The 23,934-nt window shown below is 49.0% G+C and overlaps 1 protein-coding gene across 4 annotated transcripts in view; it reads right to left on the bottom strand.

The window, feature by feature from the left end:
- xmas (RRM_XMAS2 and SAC3_GANP domain-containing protein xmas) overlaps nt 1-23,934 on the bottom strand; it is a 417,359-nt gene that overhangs the window by 4,055 nt on the left and 389,370 nt on the right. For all 4 annotated transcript variants that reach the window (XM_075896259.1, XM_075896258.1, XM_075896260.1 and 1 more), the window contains 2 exons: nt 22,577-22,732; nt 13,810-13,965 (listed from right to left, as the gene is read on the bottom strand). In XM_075896259.1, the coding sequence (XP_075752374.1) occupies nt 13,810-13,965; nt 22,577-22,732 (312 nt within the window). The remainder of the gene's footprint in view (nt 1-13,809; nt 13,966-22,576; nt 22,733-23,934) is intronic.

The following is a 23,934-nucleotide window of genomic DNA, read 5'->3' as shown; positions in this document are numbered from 1 at the left end:
ACAGCACTGCAACTTCGTTGACCTTGATAAGGCACTCCGAGACCGTTTCGTTTTTGGCCTGAGGAACGATAAAGCTAAACGGCGCATTTTGGCGAAAAAAGAAGTGTCGCTCGCCTGCGCCGTCGAGGAAGCTACCGCCGCTGAGGCCATCGACCGTGAGGCCAGCCAGTCGCGACTAAACGCAACCGCGCCGCGTACCGAGCCAGTGCACCAGGGAACGGTCGCCGACTGTGGAGAGGACCAGGACGGCCTCGAGGAATGTGTTCGTCAGTTACGTGCAGACACCAGTCAACGCAGGGACGCAGGACTGGGGGGCGGATCTTGTGCCGGTTGTGGGGGGCCGCACGAGCGCCGGTTGTGTCGTTTCCGTGATGCCCAATGCCGAGGTTGCGGAAAAACAGGGCACATAGCCAAGGTCTGCCGGTCTCAACGGAAGCGGGACCGCCGTGCAAATTTTGAGACAAACGGCAGGACGGACAATTCGCGGACCACTCCGCGTGCGAGTACCTCGTACTGCGACAACCTCACGGAGACCGCCATCCACGATGTGCCCCAGCCCGGGACAAAGAAGATTCACGTTGCTGTCGAAATCGAAGGTGTGGAATGCGAGATGGAGGTGGACTCGGGATCCACGTTTTCGCTCATCTCCGAGGCTACGGCCAGGCAAATCTTCCCGAATGGGCGCATCCCGAAGTTGAAGCAACTCGACGTCGTTATGAAGGACTATCAGGGAAACTGCATAGCAGTGCAAGGGATGGCCACAGTTACAGTAAAATTCAGGGGTTTTGCTGGCCCACTGAAACTTGTCATTGTCAAAGGGCAGCGTCAAAGCCTCCTTGGACTAGACTGGTTTCCAGCATTAGGAATTAAGGTCACCGGAGTGCAGGAGTGCATCGCATGGACGAACTGGCCACGGCATTTGACAAGCTGTTTGAGGAGTTTGCTGTTGTCTTTGACGGGGGACTGGGGTGCTACAAGGGACCACCTGTGAAGTTGGCCTTGAACCCGGAGGTGGTGCCAGTCCGCCTAAAGGCAAGGAGGGTGCCCTTTGCACTGCGCAAAAAGATCGATGCCGAGCTTGACAAGCTGCTACAGCAGGGTGTTCTGGAGCCAGTGGACTGCGCGGAGTGGGAAACCCCTATTGTCACACCATTGAAGAGAAATGGAGACATCCGCATCTGTGCAGACTACAAGTGTACCATTAACAAGGCCCTCCAGCAGCATGCTTATCCGGTGCCGGTGGTCAGCCACGTATTGGCTTCTCTCTCAGGCGCAACCATTTTTGCAAAGCTCGACTTGGCCCAGGCTTACCAGCAGCTGCCTGTCACCGATGAGTCTGCAGCAGCACAGACCATCGTAACGCATCGTGGGGCGTTCAGCGTACGCCGATTGCAGTTTGGTGTCAGTGTCGCACCTGGCATCTTTCAAAATCTAATGGAAACCCTCCTACGTGGAATACCAGGTGTAATTCCATATTTTGATGATGTGCTAATTGCAGGGGCGTCAGGTCAAGAATTGCTCTCTCGCCTTCGCGAGGTCCTTCGCCGTTTCCAGGATGCTGGGCTGAAGGTAAAAAGAGAGAAGTGCCAGCTGGGTGTCGCCCAAGTCGAGTTCTTGGGGTTTCGAATAGACGCCGAGGGCATCCATCCGACCCCAGAAAAAACACAGGCCATTCTTGGTGCACCTCGCCCGTCAAACAAGACCGAACTCCAGGCATTCCTGGGACTGGTGAACTTCTATCATGCGTTCTTGCCACACAAGGCCACTGTTGCGGAACCACTACACTGACTTTTGGACAAGAAGGCCACCTTTGTGTGGGGCCAAACACAACAAAGAGCGTTTGAAAGCGTGAAAGAACTCTTGGCATCCAATCAAGTCTTGACGCATTATGATGAGAAGCAACCTCTCATCCTTGCCTGTGATGCGTCCCCATACGGAATAGGAGCTGTGTTGAGCCACCGATTGCCCGGCGGCACAGAAGCACCGGTCGCCTTTTATTCAAGGACCCTGTCGAGTGCAGAGCGAAACTATGCAGAGATCGATAAGGAGGCACTTGCCTTGGTTGCAGGCGTCAAAAAGTTTCACGACTACCTGTTTGGCCGGCCTTTTCAGATCCAGACGGACCACAAGCCGCTGCTCGGGTTGTTCACGTCTGACCGCCAGACACCACAGATGCTGTCTCCGCGGATGCTGCGCTGGTCTATCTTCCTGAATGGATACCAACATACGCTGCTCCACCGGGCTGGGAGGCACTTGGGCCATGCGGACGGCCTCAGCAGACTGCCCTTACAGCACCAGTGCCACGATGACCCCTCTCCCGCAGAGGTTGTCATGCTCCTGGATGCGCTGCCAGAACCATCCCTCCATGCAGCGGACATTGCCACCCACTCTGCCAAAGATCGCACCCTTTCACGTGTTCTTAACTGGGTCTGGAAGGGGTGGCCAAGGGGCAGCATGGGCCTAGAGTTTTCTGCCTTCACATCAAGGCAGCACGAACTGACTGCCCACAAGGGTTGCCTACTCTGGAGTGACCGTGTGGTGATTCCACAAAAGCTGCGGTTTCGGGTGCTGGAAGCACTGCATTCTGGGCACCCTGGTATTATCCGAATGAAGGCACTTGCCCGCAGCTATGTGTGGTGGCCAGGCATGGATGCTGCCATCGAAGAATGGGTCCGATGCTGCTCCTCTTGTCAGGAGACGCGGCCAGAGATGCCTCGAGCGCCCGTCCACCCTTGGGAGGCGTCTCGGAACCCATGGTCCCGCCTCCATATGAATTTTGCCGGTCCCTTTCAAGGGCAGACCTTCTTAATCGTCGTGGATTCGTATTCAAAGTGGCTGGAGGTCATCCCAACATCCTCTATGACGTCACAGACAGTAATCAGTGCATTACGGAAACTGTTTGCCACGCATGGTCTCCCAGACACCATTGTCTCAGACAACGGAGCTCAGTTTAAGTCCACAGAGTTTCGAGAGTTCCTGGACAGCAATCTGATCCGCCAGGTAACTTCGGCACCATTCCACCCATCTACGAATGGCCAGGCAGAAAGGATGGTACGCACTACCAAGGAAGGCCTATCTCGCATCATCCAGGGGAACTGGGCACGGCGCCTGGCAGATTTCACACTGCAGCAGCATATAACCTCACACACGACTACGGGGCGATCCCCGGCCGAGCTCCTGATGGGCCGCAAGTTGTCAACGATGTTGGACCGCCTGCACCCTGATCGGGCCCCAGAGAAGTCCACACGGTTGGCAGATTCCCCGTCCAAACCACGCACGTTTCAGCCTGAAGACCCTGTCTTCGCACGTAACTATGCTCAGGGGCCTCTGTGGATTCCAGCAGTGATCTCCCGTGCAACCGGACCAATATCTTATGAGGTAACGGCCCCTGATGGTCGAGTACTGCGCAGGCATGTGGACCAACTACGTCGCCGGACGGTCGGGCCTATTCAAACGGCGGGTGCAGAATTGGAAAGACCGCAGCCTGAAAGACGACCGATGTCGACGTCTACCCCTGAAGGCTCGAGTTCTGTCCCGGTGGCCCCTGAAGGCTCGAGTTCGGCCCCTGTGGAGCCAGACGCACCTGGGGAGCAGCCGACTCCTGTGGTTAGCAGTGTGCCCCCACAGGAGGGCGGAACCGTTCCACTGACTGTCCCAGTGGAGGCAAATGGCGAGCCTTTAGTGCCACCACTGTGCCTTCATCGCTCGCAGCGTGCTCGGGGAACCCCGCACCATCTAAGAGACTACGTACTGGCCCTGGCTGACTGCTGAGTTCAAACTTGGAGGGGAGGGGTGTTGTGTAGTGTGACTGTGGCCGCTAGGTTTGACGGCAACAGGAAAGACAGCTACGAACATGTGATGTGTGGCCGCTCCACCTGGCGGCGTTGAAGTGGTCCTGAGTTGTTTTTGATACGCATGTTCTCAGTTGGTGTTCGCCGGCGGAGTGTGGCCTGGCGTAAATAAACGTTCGCGTTCCTCAACCCACAATCTGTAATAACCACTCATTTCTTATTATCCCACAGTGGTTGCATATCACTGCCATTTTTGTTGCGAGCCCAAAGCATAGTCCAGTTTCAAAACAAACTGGGGCCCTCCCACAGTTACGACAGTGAAATTTGGACAGCAGCTTGTCCATAATCACTTTGTTTACAATAAAAAAGGATGCCTCGGGGACGACATTATCGTCACTCTCGCCATCGTTCATTAGTTGAAATTTCCTCTTCGTGGCCGGGGTATCAGATAACGCATTCAAAGCGTCCGCTCGCGTTTCTTCTTGTCGCGCAATCTCTTCAGCAGTGAGAGTTGGAGCAAAATCCACTGTTTAATACTCGATGCACGAACATCTGAGGTCGCCAATGTCACGTTGCCGTTGCTCGCAAAAGCGCAGTCTCCACTGCTTGTGGGCGTCAAAGCCGCACGCGGGCTCGTCATCTCGGCACGTGGACACATCAACACTGCACACGGACCCGTCGACTCGGGACGCGTCGCAAACACCGTATACGCCATCAGCCCCGCCCGCGGTCAGGTCGTAACCAGCGCATATGGACGCACTGTCACTGTCACACACGGGCGAGCTTTCCTGATCTCCCACGTGCTCCGGCGTTTCCTGCTCGGTGAGGTCAGCGGCATTCGCTTCTGTGTCCAGCTTTCTCCTTTTATTTCATGGCTTTGGCCGTTTCCCGTACGCGTGGGCCGTTCGGTACTTTGCTTCTTTGGGGCTCTTCGCAGAACACACACACCTGATTGCGACGATCAAGATAAGAAGATAAAATGTGCAGCTCACTCCCGCGCAAATGTGTGCGAAAGCCATTCAAAACTTATACAATCAACAGGAGTGCACCATGTGCCGCTACGTGACTATTGCAGCCAATCGCGATGCCACTTTTGCTCTTTTCTTCACTCGCTTTTGCTGGTTTCATTTTTCATTGGAGAAATACGGCGCTGCGGCTATCTTCAGCTCTGATTTCTCCTCTTCACAATGACACCAAGATGGCGGCGCTCCGCCGTGCGAGAGCCGCGGAATTATCGGCGCGGCGGCAGTTTCCGAAGCCCGATTTTCTCACGGTTTTCGATGATAACACACAAAAAAAGTGCTGTTTTCTCGATTAGTATTGCATATTTCGTTATAATATTTCACCACGAGGTAGAAGAACGTCCGAGAATAACGAAAAAAAATTAGTCCAAAATTCCAAAATTTTGACCAAATTGACCGTTCCCAGTGCCGCGTCTTTCCTTAAGTTGAACCCTGGTAGTAATCCTTGATGTTTCTGCTCAGTAGGTAAATATGGGTAAGATGCAGCTGTTGTATACCTTCGTTTTGAGTGATAATGGATATCACCATTCAATATTTGAGAATGCCTGCCAAATGTGCTCCATGCCATTCTTATTTTTCTGGTTACCTGAATTTCGTGGTTCGGCTCCGTGGTTATTACCTGTCCAAAGTAGACAAACTTTTGTACGACAAGTGTATTATTACCTATCTCAAAGCGCCATTCCCTTCCGAGGGTGTTGTACGTTACTTTCGTTTTCTGCAGCTTATTTTAGAACCTGTCTTTCGGTTCTCCTAGTCTAATTTAGTGCATTGCACTAAATTAATTGCATTTCGTCCCCTCAGTTAATCAGCCATGCAGTGTCACTCATCAGCGAAGCACAGGTTACTGAGGTACTCTCCGATAACCCACAACCCTAACTCTTCCCATTCTATACCTCTGAAAATCTCCTGCAAGCACGCAGTGTATAGCATTAGGGAGTTTGTATCTCTTTGTCTTGCACCTTTCTTTACTGGCATTCAGTCGCTTTCTCTATGGAGCACAATGGTGGCAGTTTATCCGCTAGAGAGTTCTTCCAGGAAGTTCATATATGCTTTGTCGAAGCCCTGATTCCACAGTGTCTACATGAATGCTGATATCTCTACTGCTTCTCGTAATCTATGGACACTATATATAGTGGTTGGGTGTAATCTGAGAATTTATATGTCATCTAATAGTATGAATGTCGTAGATTGTTGAGCAGCCTGTACGAAATCTTGCTTGATCCTTTGGTTGAGTAAAGTCTTAATTCTTTTAGTAATTACCTTTTCAAATGGTTTGTATACGAAGGAAAGCAAGCTGATCGGCCTGTGCAGTTGACTCTCATTTAATTGTTTAATTCAAAATCGAAGGAACTTCTGAATTTTGTGATGTGTACATCTGTGTTTGGAGCATGCACGGACTTTCTATGACACACCCAGAGAAAGAAAATTTAGTTTTAATTCAGTTTATTCTTCCCTCAGCTTACATATTCATTTTAAAAAAGCAGCAAGGTGACAAGACAAGCAAAAAGAATAAATAACAGCAGGATTACGTACAAAAGCAGAGGCATAAGATAGTAGAAAATATTGCACCAACAAGCTAGCTGCAGCATGAAGTTCATCGCAATGTGTGCACACACCCACACACAGATAAACACAGACACATTCAAAGCTCGTTACAGTATATATTGTCACGATGAGTCACAAGTACTGGGGGATTTATTGAACGACCGGGTAGCTAGCTCTAGGACGATGCGTCAGTCGTGGCTGGCTCTCGAGCCGAGAAGAGGCACGCAATCTTCTTTCTTTCCTCCAGATGGTAGAGCCGCTCTTGCAGTCGACCCACTACGTGTGGGTAGCATTATCCCCCCTTTCGAAAAGAAAAAAAATCCCAAAAGGGGGAAAGAAAAGTACGTAGCACCACCACGATGTTATGACATAGACACGTGGTAAAAAAAGAAATTGGAAATTCGGATAAAGTAAAAGTAGAAATTAACGAGCGTGCCAATATAGGAAAAATCAGTGAACGAAGAAGCAAGTTCACAAAAATAAATAAATAACACAAAGAACAGTGTACGGCAAGAAAAACGTTATGAACAACGCGCAACAAATGGTTTCATGCGCAACACATGAACGACATCCGACCTCGGTCGTGTCCTACTCCGTGCCTGCGATGTTGAGTCCGGAACCACTTCGTAGTTCACGTCACTGACGCGACGTAACACTTTATATAGGCCAAAGTACCGGCAAGTAACTTTTCACTAAGGCCACGGCGGCGGACGGGCGTCCACACCCAAACTCTGTCTCCGGGGTTGTAAAATACTTCACTGTGGCGGATGTTGAAGCGCCGTGCGTCTGCCTTTTGTTGCTGGCCTATGTGTAGTCACGCGAGCTGCCGGGTTTCCTCAACACGCTCTGCGAATTCATTGGCGTCAGTTGCCAACTCGTCTTCGTCTTGACACGGTAGCATAGAGTCCAGCATGGTCTGCACTTCGCGGCCGTAGAGAAGCCGAAATGGCGTGAATCGCGTGGTCTCTTGCACGGCGGTATTATATGTGAAGGTCACGTAAGGTAAGATCCGGTCCCATGTTTTGTGCTGTACGTCGATGTACATTGAGATCATGTCTGCGATGGTCTTATTCAGTCGCTCGGTAAGTCCGTTGGTTTGCGGGTGGTACGCAGTTGTCTTTCGGTGTCTGGTGTTGCTTAGTTTGAAAACCTCGTCCATAAGCTGCGCCGTGAATGCCGTCCCTCTGTCCGTTAGTATACTGGAAGGAGCACCGTGTCGTAACACGATGTGGCGGATGAAAAGTTGTGCTACCTCAGAAGCCGTGGCTCGTGGGATCGCCTGCGTCTCAGCGTAGCGTGTCAAATAGTCGGCCGCGACGATCACACATTTGTTGCTGTCCGCAGACAGGGGAAATGGCCCGAGAATGTCCATGCCGACTTGGTCGAATGGCGTGCAAGGTACTTCAATGGGCTGAAGCAAACCAGCTGGCTTAACAGAGGGTTGCTTTCGGCGCTGACATTCCCGACAGCTCTTGACGTACTTCTTGACGCTTGCCGAAAGTCCTGGCCAATAGTACCTCTCGCTCACTCTGGCAAGTGTCCGTGAGTAGCCCAGATGACCGGATGTGGGTTCGTCATGGCAAGCGAAAAGGATGTCGTCTCGCATGTCTCGAGGAACCACCAGGAGGTAGGCACGGTTGTTCGAACAAGCGTTCTTCTTGTACAGCACACCATCTCGAAGGCAGAACGACTGCAACAAGCGGGATGAATGACGTGGTATGATTGTGCCCTGGCCCTCTAATTGATCGATGATCGGACGAATCTCTGCGTCATCCCGCTGCCGTTTACTCAAGTCTGATGAGCTAATGGCGCCCAGGAAGCCTTCGTCTTCCTCTGCTTTCTGACTGAAGACATGAAGGGGTGCGGGTGACAGTGTGTCAGCGTCTTCATGCTTACGGCCGGACTTATGGACGATGGTGACGTCAAATTCCTGCAGCCGCAAGCTCCACCGTGCTAGTCGTCCTGAAGGGTCGCGCAGGCTTGCCAACCAGCAGAGGGCATGGTGGTCCGTCACTACCTTGAAGGGACGACCATAAAGGTACGGGCGGAACTTGGTGATTGTCCACACGACTGCGAGGCAATCTTTCTCCGTAGTGGAATAATTCGTCTCGGCACGAGATAGAGAGCGGCTGGTGTAGGCTATCACCCTTTTGATGTCCTCTTGACGCTGAACGAGCACTGCACCAAGCGCAACGTTACTAGCGTCAGTATGGACCTCCGTGTCAGCATCATCGTCGAAATGAGCAAGAACGGGTGCTGATTGCATGCACTGTCGCAGTTCATCAAAAGCTGCTTGTTGCTCGTTTTCCCTGACAAACGGCGTGTCGTCCCTTGTGAGACGAGTCAGAGGTTCTGCTATCTGTGAAAAGCCATGAATGAACCGGCGATAGTAGGCGCACAAACCAAGGAAGCGCCGGACGGCTTTCTTATCGACAGGAGCTGGTAATTCGGCAACAGCGGCAAGCTTGTCTGGATCGGGCCGGACTCCTTCGGCGCTAACTACATGTCCAAGAAATTTTAGTTCTTCATAGCCGAAGCGGCACTTCTGTGGCTCTAGAGTGAGGTCCGCCGATCGGAAAGCCTCCAGCACGCTGCGCAGGCGCTGAAGGTGCTGCTCAAACGTGGCAGAAAAGACCACCACATCATCAAGGTAGACAAGACAAGTCTGCCACTTGAGCCCTATGAGGACAGTGTCCATCATTCGCTGTAAAGTTGCCGGCGCTGAACACAAGCCGAAAGGGAGTACTCGAAATTGGTATAGGCCGTCTGGAGTCACGAAGGCTGTCTTTTCGCGGTCTCGCTGATCTACCTCGATTTGCCAGTACCCGCTTTTTAGATCGAAAGAAGTGAAATAATGGGCACGACGAAGTCTATCCAGCGAATCGTCGATACGCGGTAGCGGGTACACATCCTTTTTGGTCACGTTGTTAAGCTTTCGGTAATCGACGCAGAAGCGTAGCGACCCATCCTTCTTTTTAACAAGCACGACTGGAGATGACCACGGGCTGTTGGATGGTTCGATAACGCTATCGTCAAGCATCTCGCGAACTTGCGTACGTATCGCTTCAAGTTCTTTAGCCGACACGCGGTAGGGGTGCTGGTGTATTGGGCGTGCGTCCTCGTACGTGATGATCCTGTGTTGAGTGATGGACGTCTGGCGGATCTTTGAGCAACTTGCGAAGCAAGACCTGTACTCGAACAAGAGCGTTCGCAGCACAGTCTGGTTATCGTTGGACAGATCAGGATTGATGTCAATGTTGCTCATTGATGTGTCTGCGTTATCCACCATTTCTGATGTGAGACAGTTGGTTACGTTTGCTACTTCGTGGGCAAACGCTATCGAAGTGCCACGGAAAAGGTGTCGATGCTCGTTGCTAAAGTTGGTAACGAGCAATTCAGATCGGCCGTTGCGAACGTGTATTACACTTCTCGCTACACGTATGCCTTGCTGCAGGAGGTGTTCTAAATTTGTCTTGGCCACCACATCGCCATCGCTCAAACCACAGCATGTTACGTCGACTAGAACACTGGCTCGGGGAGGAAGCGTCACGCTCTGTTCAGAAATACGGAGTATGTCGACACGCATTCCGTCATCCTGCACGTTGATTGCTCGCTGGGCTGAGAACGTGATGCGGCGCTCTTGCAGATCAATGATAGCTCCATTTCCCTGTAGAAAATCAACTCCCAGAATGACGTCACGGGAGCATTCACGTAGAACAAGGCAGCTTGCTACGAATGTGTACCCTTGAATCTGTACTCTAGTTGTGCAGGCGCCCAATGGAGTAACGACATGGCCACCAGCTGTCCGAATCTGCGAGTTATGCCACGGCGTGATTACTTTCTTCAGTTGCGTTGTCAGTTTCCCGCTCAGTATAGAATAGTCTGCGCTGGTGTCCAATAACGCATTAACTACACAACCATCAATTGTTACTGCTATGTCGAGTGAAAGCCGGCTATCCTTTGCAGCAGCAGGTGATGTCGGACCAGTTTCTGTACGGTTCTGCGTCAATAGGAGGTTTTCAGCGCTTCAACGTTCAGCGACCCGGCCCCCAGAGGTCGCTTCGGCTAGTTTTCCCGGCGGGGGCTGGGAGATCGTGGGGTAGAATACCGCTGGGGCGTTGATGAAAATCGCCTCGGTGATGGCGAGCGCGACAGGGGCCCGGCAGACGGTGGTGCATACTGCTGGGAGAGGTAGTTTTGGATGTCGCGTGGTCTCTGACCGTAACGGGGTGGCGGCGAGTACGCAGAGAAGCCGCGAAGCCCAAGACGGCGATAAGGACACTGGCGGTACAAGTGATCAGCTTCTCCGCAGTGAAAGCACAGAGGTCGGTGATCGGGTGTGCGCCAGACATCAGACTTCCAAGGAGACGAGTGCCGATCGTCGATGTACTGGACCGGTTGCACCGAACGATGGGCAACAGAAGCACCACGGACAAAGGGCAGGGGCGGTGGCGTGTACGGGCCTTCGTAGTATGGTATGTGCTGCGCTGACTCGAGTGAAACTGCAGGGACAGGATGAACGAACAATGGCGGCGATGCAGCAGGGCGTTTCAAGGCTTCCGCGTAGGTTGTCTTACGGTGGTATTCAGCAGGAGCTGACGCAGCTGTATCAGGAGGCAAGGTGTCCCGGAGCGCCTGGTGCAGCTCATCCTTGATCACAGTTGCAATAGAGCTAACCGTAGGATGAGGTGTTACACCAGCCTTTCGCAACTTTTCACGTACGATATTACGGATGAGTTCACGTAAGGAGTCATTGCTGGTCCCAGCGGCGGCGAAAATGTCAGCAGTGGACATGTCACAGACTCGCCTATCTTATTGGTCGTATCGCTGCTGCAGCGTTTTTTCCATTGGCATGGCTTCGGACAAGAACTCCGTGGCCATCTTCGGAGAGCTTCGCTCAGGGCCGGCAAGAAGCTGGTCCTTGACACCGTGCATGAAATGACGCAACTTCTTGTCTTCCGTCATTCTTAAATCGGCCCGTCAGAATAGGCGCGTCATGTCTTCAACCTACATTTCGTATGAAGACTGGACGCGGGCAAGAAGAGCTCGTTCAGCTCTTTCTTGGCGGTCAGCGCTGGCATATGTCTGCAGAAGTCTACGAGAGAATTTGGGCCTCGTCGTGAGCTGCTCCTCTCGATTTTGATACCACGTGCAAGCCCCGTCTTCGAGATAGAAGTAGACACGACCCAGTTTCGCCGCGTCGTCCCACTGATTCAAGTTGGCTACGCGCTCGAAGTCCGCCAACCAGTCCTCAACGTCTTCGCGCTCCGTACCATGGAACGTCGTCGGTGCCCGTGGGCTTTATAACGTATAGCGGTGCGACGTCGTGCTTCCCGTGCCGGTTGGCGAGGTTTCCACCGAAGCACTGGTCATGTTTGTCGGCGTTGTGGGGGCAGGATCGTAGACTTCCAGAGGCAATCCCCGATTCGGTGACTAGGGCGATGCACGGGAGTATTGACTGGCACTGGACTCGTATTACGGCTTCCTGGGGGGGTCTGCAGCATCCGTGAGACTACCCAGCACCTTCCACCAGTTTGTCACGATGAGTCACAAGTACTGGGGGATTTATTGAACGACCGGGTAGCTAGCTCTAGGACGATGCGTCAGTCGTGGCTGGCTCTCGAGCCGAGAAGAGGCACGCAATCTTCTTTCTTTTCTCCGGATGGTAGAGCCGCTCTTGCAGTCGACCCACTATGTGTGGGTGGCAGTATATGTACTTACATGCCGAGAACCTGCCAGGAACGGAGCTAAGTGCACACTAAACGCACAGTATGCATAAACCATGAATCACACAAGCGTGCACATGGTTTCCCTTCAAGGGGTAGGGGTGACAGTTCGTTGCAGTGCCCCCCCTCCCTAACATGCCCGTGCACACGCCTATGACCAAGTTGCAATTTGCATTTCTTTACGTGCGCCGTGACAGCCAAAGAAGGAATGAGTACAGTACCACAGAAAATATTGCCTAAATTGTCTAACACGAATTCATTTCTTTCTTTTCACCAATGTTCAGAAATGATTGGCATTCTTGTACGACTGTACAATAACACGCAATGGGGACACTGAAGAGCATTTCGACGCTACTATGGAGCCCGGAATACGCAGCCAACGCACTGACTGACATAGCGACGATACAGGCATAACCGCCTGTCTACATTAAATGCACACTGTGATCTGCGACTTAGCGAGAATTTACGCAGCTTTTTTTGTGATGCAGTGCGGTCGCAGGAAGCCGACCGTCTACTGGCTAGTTGCGGGCAGCGCTTCGCATAGGCGGCGTACACACCGTGTTGAGCCGCTTGCTTCCACTCTGCTTAGGACCGTGCACAGATGCGGCGAGAAGCCTGAAACGTTAACGCGATAACGTGAGCTTCCAGCAAGCGATGGTTTAGCGGTGCTGGCAGTGAACAGAGGCGCATTTGGGTTGTCGCCACATGAAAGTGTGTACCCTTCATAAAGCGACAGTCCGACAACGCCCAACTCCGCAACAGCGAGCTGCTGTCGTTTCTGTAAAGCGGCGCACGTTGAACACAGCCCCGCACAATGATTGAGGCGGCAGCATTTGGCGTTTTTGCAAAAACATGCACTAGTCTTAAAGCGACGCTACACCACACATGTAGGCTTTTTGTCGATGATAAGTCAGTCATAATGGCGCGCTTTTCGGTAGTTGCCACATCATCTTCTTTCTTTGTCAATAGTTACCAGAAAAGGCCCCACTGATATAGTACGTAAGTCCGAATAATTCATTGGCCGATTTCATGCTTTTTGCAGCAGTGCAAGTTTCCAAGATGGTGACCATCACCTAATCTCCGCTCACGATGCGCATTGACATTGTCCCATGCTTTTTACAGCAGTGCAAGTTTCCAAGATGGTGACCATCACCTAATCTCCGCTCACGATGCGCATTGACATTACTTTCAGTTCCAAAACTACCTTGTGGTGCAGCAATGACACAAAATAGACAAAAAAGAACCTTCTGGAGCATTAAAGCAGGAAGTTTCCGTATGGCACACTAATTTCGAGTTGGCGCAAGTTTCCCACCACTGCAACACCATGCAGTCGGGAAACTTTGTACCCTCCAGCCATTACATAAATCGATGGGAACTACCGCTCTGCGTTGCAGTGCACTGCACTACGAATGAGAGCCAAAAAATGCCCAAGAAATTTTGATGCCGTTCGAAATTGAGCTGACAACAGACAGTTCAACTCGTGGCAGATTCTTCTTGCTTTTCACCTTTATATATGCACGTGATCGTTTTCGTCTTGTTTTCGTTTTCAGCTATATTTTCCGGTGTAATAAACTTACACGCAGTTGTTTGTCAGCGCTTGAGTTATGTGATCATTTCTTCCCTGTCCCCTTTCTGCACTGTTTTCCCTCAATGGTCTGATGATTCAGGCTATCGGCGAAATTCTACATTTTTACGAGAATATGGTGAAATATATAGCCTACTAACCCTGCTCAGGCATGGCGACATCGGTGGGAGTGGTCAGCATACTTTCCAGCTGGGAGGTAAAGGATGCTGAGAGACTCTTCTGGCGTGCAATCATCAGCTCGAGCTGGCGCATGCACTCAGAGTCCACTTTGTCACCAACTGGTGCTTTGTTGTTCTCTGCAACGTGTAAAACATTCCTTTTTAGCTACAAAACTCTCATCTATATCACGATTATTATAATACACAGTACTAATAGCTTCCTTGGCTTCATTATCTCCTGGTTTTCATTACAGTCGAGTCAAACAGAATTCTGAGCACTTGATAAAGCCCACTAAAAAGAGTGTCATGCATTAATATGACAAGATAACAAGAAAGTCATCAAGAATATTCTTGCAACATGCGTGCCAGACAACATCTTGTTAAGCGTCCTATTAGCTTTTGCCAGAAATATATCACTTAGCAGAGGCGCGATACACAAGCCGATCGAAACCTGTTTCCTCTGCAAAAAAAAAAACACGCTGGTTCCACTCAACAAACGTGGATGTCAGGCACAAGCACAAGAGGTCAATGAAAGCTCCCGTATTAACACCGGCTTTGTTTTGAAAATCAAATTCTCCCAAATACTTGATACTCTCCCAAATGCTTTCGAGCAATATTTTGTGAAGAAGGAAGTAATATAGATATTTTATATATATCAAGACCCCGTGAAGTTGTCGACGGCCGACACCCTCGAAATAGTCGATAACTTTGGTAAAGTTCCTAACCAAAAACTGGTAGGCTATGATTAACATCTTCAACTTATTCAGTACGTACAAAACAAGCATTTTCTTCCAAAGGTTTCTCTCTGAGACAATGCCAAGTGTTCTTATTTATATATTTCTTTCATTTCCCAATATATCTTGAGTTGAAAATTAGCGCTTGTCCTCGTCCTTCCTTCTCTCATGTGTTTCTTGTGAGCTACACCGTCTTGTATCGTGCAGTGTCAACTAACCCAATCCACCACCCTTCTCAGGAAGCAAACACACGAATTGAAATTCACCGCAGCTGAAAGTTTGAAGGAGCTCACGGTAGTCCGACAACGCGGCCAAAGCTGCTAGGAAACATCGAAGTGGCACCATCTAGTGCTACCAATGTGAAAGGAGGACGCGGGGACCCAGTTGGTTTAGCCATTGGAGTATATTCTAGTTCCCTATAATGTCTTATAACGCAGTCCACATCCGCTTAGGATGTGGACTGCATTCGATTAGATTGAGCTGTACTGCTGTATTTACTAACTTTACTATTTAGGATGTGGATTGAATCTGATCCGACCCGGATTCCCGTATTTACTATTGATTTGCATTCCCAGCTGATTTTCCCACCTTAAAAATATACTTTTCAGCAAATAAGACTAACTACTACAGTTGAAACTGCTTATAACGAACCTCCATATAACAAAATCTTCGATATTAGAAAGTTTTACTAATCCCCAGCATTACTTCATAGAAGCACACGCGTTTGCGACCTATATACAGTCGAGCCCACATATAACGGCCCCACTTAAAACGAACTTCCCCTTAGAAAGAACAATATCCGCGTGACCGTGAAAATATACATCGGTTCAATGGCACAAAACCGCAGTTACAACGAACACCTCCGAGCGCCGCTGATCGGTTACAGTGGAGTCAGCGGTCTGCCGACTTTTCGGCAAACCACTTTCGACCATTGATCAGGCATCGGCGAGGTGCCCATACATTCTTAATGTTAAACACCAGACCCTGCCTCCGCGACCCTCTAGTTGCCGCTCTCCCCGAACCATGGAGGAAGGAAAGCTGTTTCCTTCCTCCATGCCCCGATCACTTTTTGTTACGCCTCCCTCTGTGCTTTGTCCCCCCCCTCCCCCGCTACTTTGAGCACACCGCATCGCCAGACGGAGCCCGTGTTTTCACACTGCCACTGATCTTTTCAAGATGGGTCGGCCATTTCCCCTGTTTTTGATCGCTGGCACTGTCGTTGGCGTAGCCGGCCTGGAGTGACCAGACCATTTGCCTACATCGTCGGCCACCAACTGTATCCGATAGTCTGCGTCTTGTGCCGCGTTGTGGAGCGCTTGCTCATAGCTGTTGATTACCTGGCAGACAACTTGCCGCTTCGGGCGTCCTGGTATTCGGCTGCGGAGATGGTGACAGGGACGGCTACATGCTCACAAAACTGTTTTCCCGAGGCTGACTTCGTCGACGTCGGGCCCAATGCCGAGCCTGAAGATTACGAACAGGACCGCTGCGGCGGCAATGTGTGGCAGCGCTTCGTCGACTCCGACTTAGAAGAGCGGGTGGGACATCTGTTGCGATGGTTTAATTATGGCCGATGATGATGCCGACACTGCGGAACCGTGCACCGATAGGGGCATTGTGAATGAAGTACGTGGCGAGAGCGATTTGAAGGAATGCAATTGCGAGAACGACGAAACTTCGGAGCCTCATGCAGCTTATGCCACGAACCTCGGTGAACGAGCACCCTGCCGTTTTAAATGAACTCGAGACCGCCTTTATCACTTCTGCTCTTCGAAACACGTGCATCACGGACTTTTTGGGGCAAGAAAAGTTTGTGTTATCACTCGCAACTTTTTTTAAAGGCTGTGTTTCATTTACTAGGAACTTCGGGATACAGCGAACGGATGCCGCGTCATGCTCAGATTCGTTATAAGTGGGCTCGACAGTATAGCAAGGTAACAGCGTGAGACATCCTTGATATAATGAATTTTTGCCACGAACAACCTAGCAATTTCACTCTGCATTTTGTCATTTTGGCACGAGCATGCATCTTCCACAGCCGCCTTGCTGCTGATGGAGCGTGAAGCAGCGGTGGCGCGTACGATGCGCTCGTGGTCCAAACAACTTCCAGGGGAGAGTGAGCGTGCACGGGTGTGCCTGCCTTTCTTGCTGCCATAAGCGCATTCAAATGTGCCCTCCCTCTTCCTCCAAACACACACACACACACAAAAAAAAGAGAAGTACAGTAAAACCTCGTTATTTCGAAGTCACTGGGGCCGCGAGAAATTTTCGAATTAAGCAGGTTTTCGAACTAACAAAACATTCAAAAAGTGGGATGCAAGGAGATTAAAACTGTACAAAGTAATCAGTGCTCATTGTTTGCTCTGGCAGATAGCTTGCGACTCCAAGGGTTCTGTTTTCCAGCAATACCTTGTCTTAACTTTGCTGCAAACACAAGGAAATGGTGGGCCTTGTGCTGCCACTGAAAAAAAAAAAAAAAAAACTGCTGTCGTAATCAAGTGAAATGCGCACCCGCAGAAAACAAGACATCTTCTCTGCAACACAGTAGTGACACACGGGCAGCGTGTCGCCTGCACCTCACTGCGTCAGCACGTCATGATGCGACCATTTGCACATTCTTTCTGGTATAATTAGGAATTTAATAACGACCAGTATGACGAAACTCGCGATGTGTTCTGGCTGGGAAAAATGATCCTTTAAACCTTCAAACTTTGTTTACGAAGTAGGTGTTGCTGGCATGAACTCCACCAGCAGTGCAAAGGTGCAAATTGCTGGAGCAACTGGCGATTGGAGGTTCGCGTACATTGCAAATTCCGCCAAACTGTCCTTTAATAATTTTTTTACGTTCCCAGAAAGAATGAGTGAACTATGACCCACTGACGTTCCTAGAAACACGCAATATGCTGCCCGCGCGTCACCACTCTGTAGCAGTGAAACACGTTCAGCTTTCCTTAGGCACACGTTTTGGTTGACCACGAAACCGTTTCCTCCTCCTTTTTTTTTGCGGTGGAAGTAGCGAGGCTGAGGTGCTTCAGCTACCACTAATTAGTATTGCTACGCTGCGCTGCCTTGTGGCTATTAGGAGCCGTCGTTTCGGCGGATTTGCGGCGAAATCGGGATATGAAACTGGCACATTGCACCCAAAGTTTTCGAATTAACCGGACTGATGCCGGCCGCCGCTTTGAATTATCCACTCAAACACACATTGCAATGTACAGGATGGCGGAAATCCTTCGAATTAAGCAGGATTTCAAAATAACCGAGTTTGACTTAACGAGGTTTTACTGTAATTTTGAATTGGCGGTTAAACACTTTTAGTTAGCGTCACATATGTGGGGCCACGATGCATTTGGAAAGCGCTTTACTGAATATTTTTCTGGGGTGCACATGCCATTTGCCCTTCGTTTTCAATGCTGTGTGCGCGTGCATGGTTTTACTGTGCACACATGGAGTGGCCCCCGACGACAATCAGCTTTACTTTTTTCTTTTTTGAAATACAGACAACTGTGTCGTCACTCCCGAGGAGATGTCAAATTAAGCGCTGATTGAAACTCTCCAAGACCCTAGTGACGGCGATGAAACTTTGGAGATTGACTCGTCACACACTTCCGTCTTGCCCTGCGCGGAGAGTTCAAAGAAACGTAGCGTTTGCGATTAGCCAATTAGCTCTGGCAACATGATGGAGCATTGAATGCAATGCAATTAGTGCAATAGCAGCAAGTTGCAATGTTATACGAAGTAAGGCTGCCAGCCAACTCTCTTTCGACCCAATATCGCGGAACTCCTACAAAACGTTGGTGTGAGCAAAGACAGCCGCTCCAGGGAAAAGTGCTCTTCTCACACAGTCAGACTCTTCCCGTTGAAAGTGCACTGATGCTTGCCGAGATTGCACATGCGCCAGCAATCGCGACAGTGCCCTAAAAATTAAGATTCACTGTTGCTACTTGAGAGCCGTGTTTTTTCATGCTTTTTGAAGACGAGAGGTTTGGGTTATGTTTCCGCATTCGACGGCAGTTCTAACACACGGGGGGATCTTATCGTATGCACCCTCAAAGCGATAGAAATGAGCCAGCTAATTCAATCTCTGCTTCAGCAGCAGTCCCGCGCTTTTACCCGCTCGTAAATGTTGCGATGCGCCGGGGCATGTTATCATGTTCGACTTGTTACGAAACACGGCCGCAACAACGGAAACCCACCAAGAGTGTCCATATAATTGCTATCATAATAATAATGCAGTTCTTGACCTCTCTGCCTTCAGTTCTTCTGTTTAATTTGTGCAGTTAATTTTTGCACCGAGCCTGCATATAACAAAATCCTATTATAATGAATTTTCCGGGAATTTGTCAAGTTAGCTATATCCAGGTTTAACTGTACTTGCGTATCCTGTGCACCTTGCCTTGACAATGTCTAATGACGTCGCAAGAACGGAGCCGTACTGCTAAATTTTCCTTCTTCTTTTTTTTTTACGATGAGCACATGCATGTTCGTGTTTTAATTCCTTAGGCTTTGATGCTTGGAGGGCCACGGAATGCCTCAGATGCCTGAAATGAAAGCTGGGGGTAGCGTTTAAAGCAGTGAAGTTTGCATATGTGGTGGCAAGAAGGAATCTGTCAGGTTGTAACAGCTTCCACAATTCCGTAGATGAATAAAAAATCACGTGATTCGAATCACGTGATGAATCACGATTTTTCAACACTTTTTATGGTCATGAAACTCCCGCGTCACTCAATGGGAGAACTTCATACACTGCCCACAATTTTCGTGCCGCGGCGCTGCCATAGCTAGTAGGGAAACGAGGAATCTGGCTTGGCCAGCTGCTCTACTGGCCACCATTAGTGAACTCTTGGCGCGGAGTGGTGGTGGTCATGCTGGTGGTGGTCACCCTTTTTTTGCTTTTCGGGATTGTATAATATTGACAGCGATGCCCAACACCTGCTGTGTGTCACGCTGTCACTCTGGATACAAGGGCACCGTTGAAAAAGTTTCTATTTTGTTTACCAGCCAATGCAGAGCAATGGGACAGGTGGAAACGTGCGATCCCACGACAGGACGCAGCGAACAGAAACATCGTTTCCCTGCCCCGAGAACAGCCGAAACTGGTGGAAGACGCTGTACATAGGATTTTCGGAGGTTTGCCTTTTTACGTTTCCAAACCGAAACAGCGTTCGCGCGAAGGGAAGAGCCCACCTGTAAAAAGGCCGCAAGAGCTTTCTCCAGAGCGTGATGCGACCGTCGTGAATACAGAGGCCTCCAGTGCAGCCAACAAAGAAATTGATGATAAAAGTCAGGCACCGTGGATGAAATAGCCTGTTCCAGTGTTTTTGTGAACATTATTGAGAACATACTGCTGGACGACCACTCTTCTTCGGCCAGTGTTGGCTGTGGAACACATCCTGTGAGCACTACGGCAGAAGTTGTGCACTTTTATGTCATCTGAATTTTTTCACACGGGAGCAAAACAAACTGTTTCGTGCTGACAGTCGTCATTTATCCTGCCCGGCCAAAGGAGGGTGGAATCCACGGGCGTAAATTTTTTCAATGATTTTTGCTGTGTCGTTCACTCAATCTTTTAAGCTTCATCCACATTTTAGCGAACGCATATTGCAATAAACTTTATGTGCCTGTGCTCAAGGCAGTTTAGAATTCTTGACAATTCTCGGTAATTTCAGAAAAAATAAATAAATAAACACGTCGACATGTTTGCTTACATTTGCTTGCAAAGCATAGCGTAGTTGCCAAAATCAAAATGTTACCCACTGCTATTACTCATAGCTCGTAGTTCATATATCTAGCAGCTCCCAAGAGTTTCATCTCATTTTTTATTCTTTATAATGAAGGGTGCAAATTACAAAATCAAAGAAAAAAAAGGCAAGAACACAACTTGAGCATCCCTCTTTGCCTTGTGGTGTCTCATTCTGACCTTTAAATTTTTTGGCTTTATCACTAACGATATCCCTTAAAGGTACTTCAAGGCTAATAATGCCAAGTCACCCTGATATACAGATTTGTTTATTGGCATGCGAACTTCTATTGGCTGCTTCGTGGTGCTCTATTCAATAAAGTGACAATTATTTCCAAAATGAATGTTAGGTTCAGAAAGCACACAATTGCTCTGCAATGTCTAGCGCAACACATGTTACCGTTTCAGTCATTCAGGACCAGTCAGTGTTCGGTTTAAGCCGAAAGTGATTATGCAGGAATCGAGAAATTTAGAAGTGCTACGAATGCGCATCACTTTACAGACAGACTCAGTTAAAACTTTGCCAGCAATCAAGGACTTCAGCAGTTCTACAATGCAGATCATGTGCCACCTTGACAATACTAAAAGCTGCTATGATTTATTAGCGAGAACACCAAGAAGGAAAATATATGAAGAAGGGTATTTGATGAAAACGCTTTGGTGAATGCGCTACAGCTCTGCCAAGCGCGGCCGGTCAATGCTCTCCTGCTTACAGTGGTGCCTCTGGTGGCCACTTTTGTATCTATATGAAACTTTCACGTGAGTTTCATGACCAGAAAAAAAAACATTAAAGGACCGTGCTTTTATATACATACTTCTCAAAATCGCACATTTAATAACAGTAGCTCAAGAAACTGAAATGAGAAATTTAGCTGAAGTTACGCAATGCTACTTTTGAAATCCCCAATAAGTACACAGCTAGGAACGTTTGCCGATGTATCGCCAATAATATTAGTACTAATCATAAAAGGCATGACATAGCCTGGCAAGGCTCTCCTAATGGCAGTTTAGCCCAACCAGAAGGTCTTCAAGCCGAGCTGAAATCGTGGCCAAGACAAATATGCACAAATTTTCCGACGTAAGTTAAATAGTGGTTCGACAGTCAGATATGCTGCCTGATGTACAGAAGCAACAGACATCAAAATGGTGCATGTACCAACATGGACACTAAAGAATGCATTACTCAACATGAAAGACAAATTGCCGAGCACATACTTATTTCCCTGGTCTTCTTTAGAGGCTGCCACAATTGTGACAACCAGTACATCGGTGAGATCGGTGATTCCAAGAAAAGAATGAAACAACACAAATAAAATCTCACTAAATGACGCATGACCTCGAATGCCCTTGATGAACATTCAGAATTTGCAGGCCACCAAGTAGACTAGTCAAGTGCGCGTGTTCTCGCCAAAGAAAAGAAGCTTGCATTCCGCCAATCAACTCAGTCTTGTGCTTCCTGGTGCCACGTTACACCCGTTTTAATCTCATATGATCACTTTACTTTCCGCCTCCCTTCGCATGTCAGCCTTCTCTGAGAATCCAGCCAGTTACCCTTAATGACACATGCGGAAGAATCTACACCTATTCATTCTTTTTGAATATTTCGAAATTTTCAATAAGGTAAATTTGTATTAAAGCAAATTCGAATACTGTAATATTTGTTCAAATATTCAAAGTATTTGAACATTCGCACAAGCCCAGAAAAATGCATTCACAAAATATCAAGCGAGCGTTACCTACCCTTTCATTCAATTAAAATAAAGTTGCAGCTAGTTTCCTTGATAGGAGCACAATTTCACCGAGTTTTCCCGGAGTTTTTCCACACTATTAAAACTTCCTGAAAATTCCCGATTTGCTCAGTTTTTCCAGTCAGTACACACCTTGCCGGTGAAGTGCCTTGTAGCCTTGATCATTACAATCAAAGGCAAAGGAAAAGAAAACTGCCGTCACCTTTGGCGAATGCATTAGGTATCCTGTGGCTTTTTGATGTCAGGGTCAATGGCAAGTAGCAAGCCCAAGTTCAGGTAAAAGCAGAGTTCTGTCTGCATTGGCACTGCCACGTCACTTAGTAACCACAATTACCAGTGGTAATTAATACAGTAATTGAAAGCATACAATTCACACGTACCATATTGTGTGCCAAACAAATGCAAGTGTTTCAATCTGGCTGAATCATATAAGAAATATCACATGGCAGTGCTGCCAAGTAGGAGCGAGATGAAGTATAGAAACATATTGAAAATACATCCAATAGCAAAGTATTTTATTGACTAACCCTGCTCAGGCTTAGAGACATTGCTGGGAGTGGGCAGCATAACTTTCGGCGGGGAGGTAAGGGAGGCTGACGGGCTGTGCTGCCATGCAACCACATGCTCGAGTTGGCCCATGTGCTCAGTGTTCCCTCTTCCAGCAACAGGTGCTTGGCTCTCCCCTGCAAAAAGTACAACATTCCTGTTTAGCTGCTACGTCACTGCAATAAAATCTCATTCATTTGCCTGTCACTAACTGAAATTTTTCTATTATTCGGACTGAGTGGTTTGGCTAAGTTCCACAGAACTCCATGGCTCGATCACTAGAAAGTAATGGGTAATTGAAAAAAAATTGACTAAAAAGTGGTGGTGCAGGATATCTGCGAATAATCCGGAAGCAGAGGTGGGCTTCATGGCAATGCAAGGTATGCAGTGCAGTCCGCATTCCCATCGGCATCGTTTGGTGCAAAGCCAATAAAAGCGAACGCAGGCCATAGACAGATCCCCTCTGTAGCGTGCGTATTCACTTTTTCCGTGCTTTGTTTGATTTGGTCAACAGCGTGTGACAACAGCGATTTGACAGAGTCTTTCTCTGAGTCAGGTGTAACCAGTTTGTGCCGTTGCTCAGCCTTGTCTGGTGAGGCACCATGAGTAGGTCCCGGCAGCAATCTTTCACTGCGAAAGAAAAACTCAAGATTATAGCTGCTACAGAAGAAATCCGTAACAGAACGGCTGCGAGGAGGCACGATGTCGATGAGTATTTCATTCGCGACTAGCGAAAAAAAAAGGCCTCTCTCGAAAGTGGACGCAAGGAGAAGCGAGAATTTCGTGGCCCGAAGACTGGTGCGTACCCCATTCATGAGAAACAGCTTGCCAAACTTACTGAGGAGCGGAGGAATCGGGGCCACACTGTGACGACCGAGATGAAGCAAATGGAAGTGCTGAGGTTGGCCTATGAAATGAACATCTCACGCGAGTTTTGGGCGAGCCGTATGGCTCCAGGGATTCATGCCAGGCACGGATTTTTGATGCGGCGGCGAACGACCATGTGCTAGCGGCTTCTGAATGCCTACGAGGGTTAGCTGTTGAGCTATCAACGTTATGTCATCGGGCTGCCGAAGAAGCAGAACTACTTGCTCTCCCAGGCGGGAAATGCTGATCGAACGCCCGTGTGCTTCGAGCAGCCCATGGACAAGGCCCGCTCTGCAGAAAAAGGGCTCGAAATCTGTAAGCGTACTGACAGGTGGAAACATCAAACTACGCTGCACAGTAATGTGCGCTTTGGCGTATGATACCAAACTGCGTCCGTACGTAGTCTTAAAGCGCAAAACGCTACCCAGCATTCCACTGCCACCAGGGATTGCACCATGTTGGCTCAAACTGC

This window comes from Rhipicephalus microplus, chromosome 5 (assembly GCF_043290135.1).
Source record: "Rhipicephalus microplus isolate Deutch F79 chromosome 5, USDA_Rmic, whole genome shotgun sequence".
In the NCBI taxonomy this organism is placed as follows: Eukaryota; Metazoa; Arthropoda; class Arachnida; order Ixodida; family Ixodidae; genus Rhipicephalus; species Rhipicephalus microplus.
Note: the sequence above shows the minus strand (reverse complement) of the source record. Positions and strands in the feature narration are given on the sequence as shown.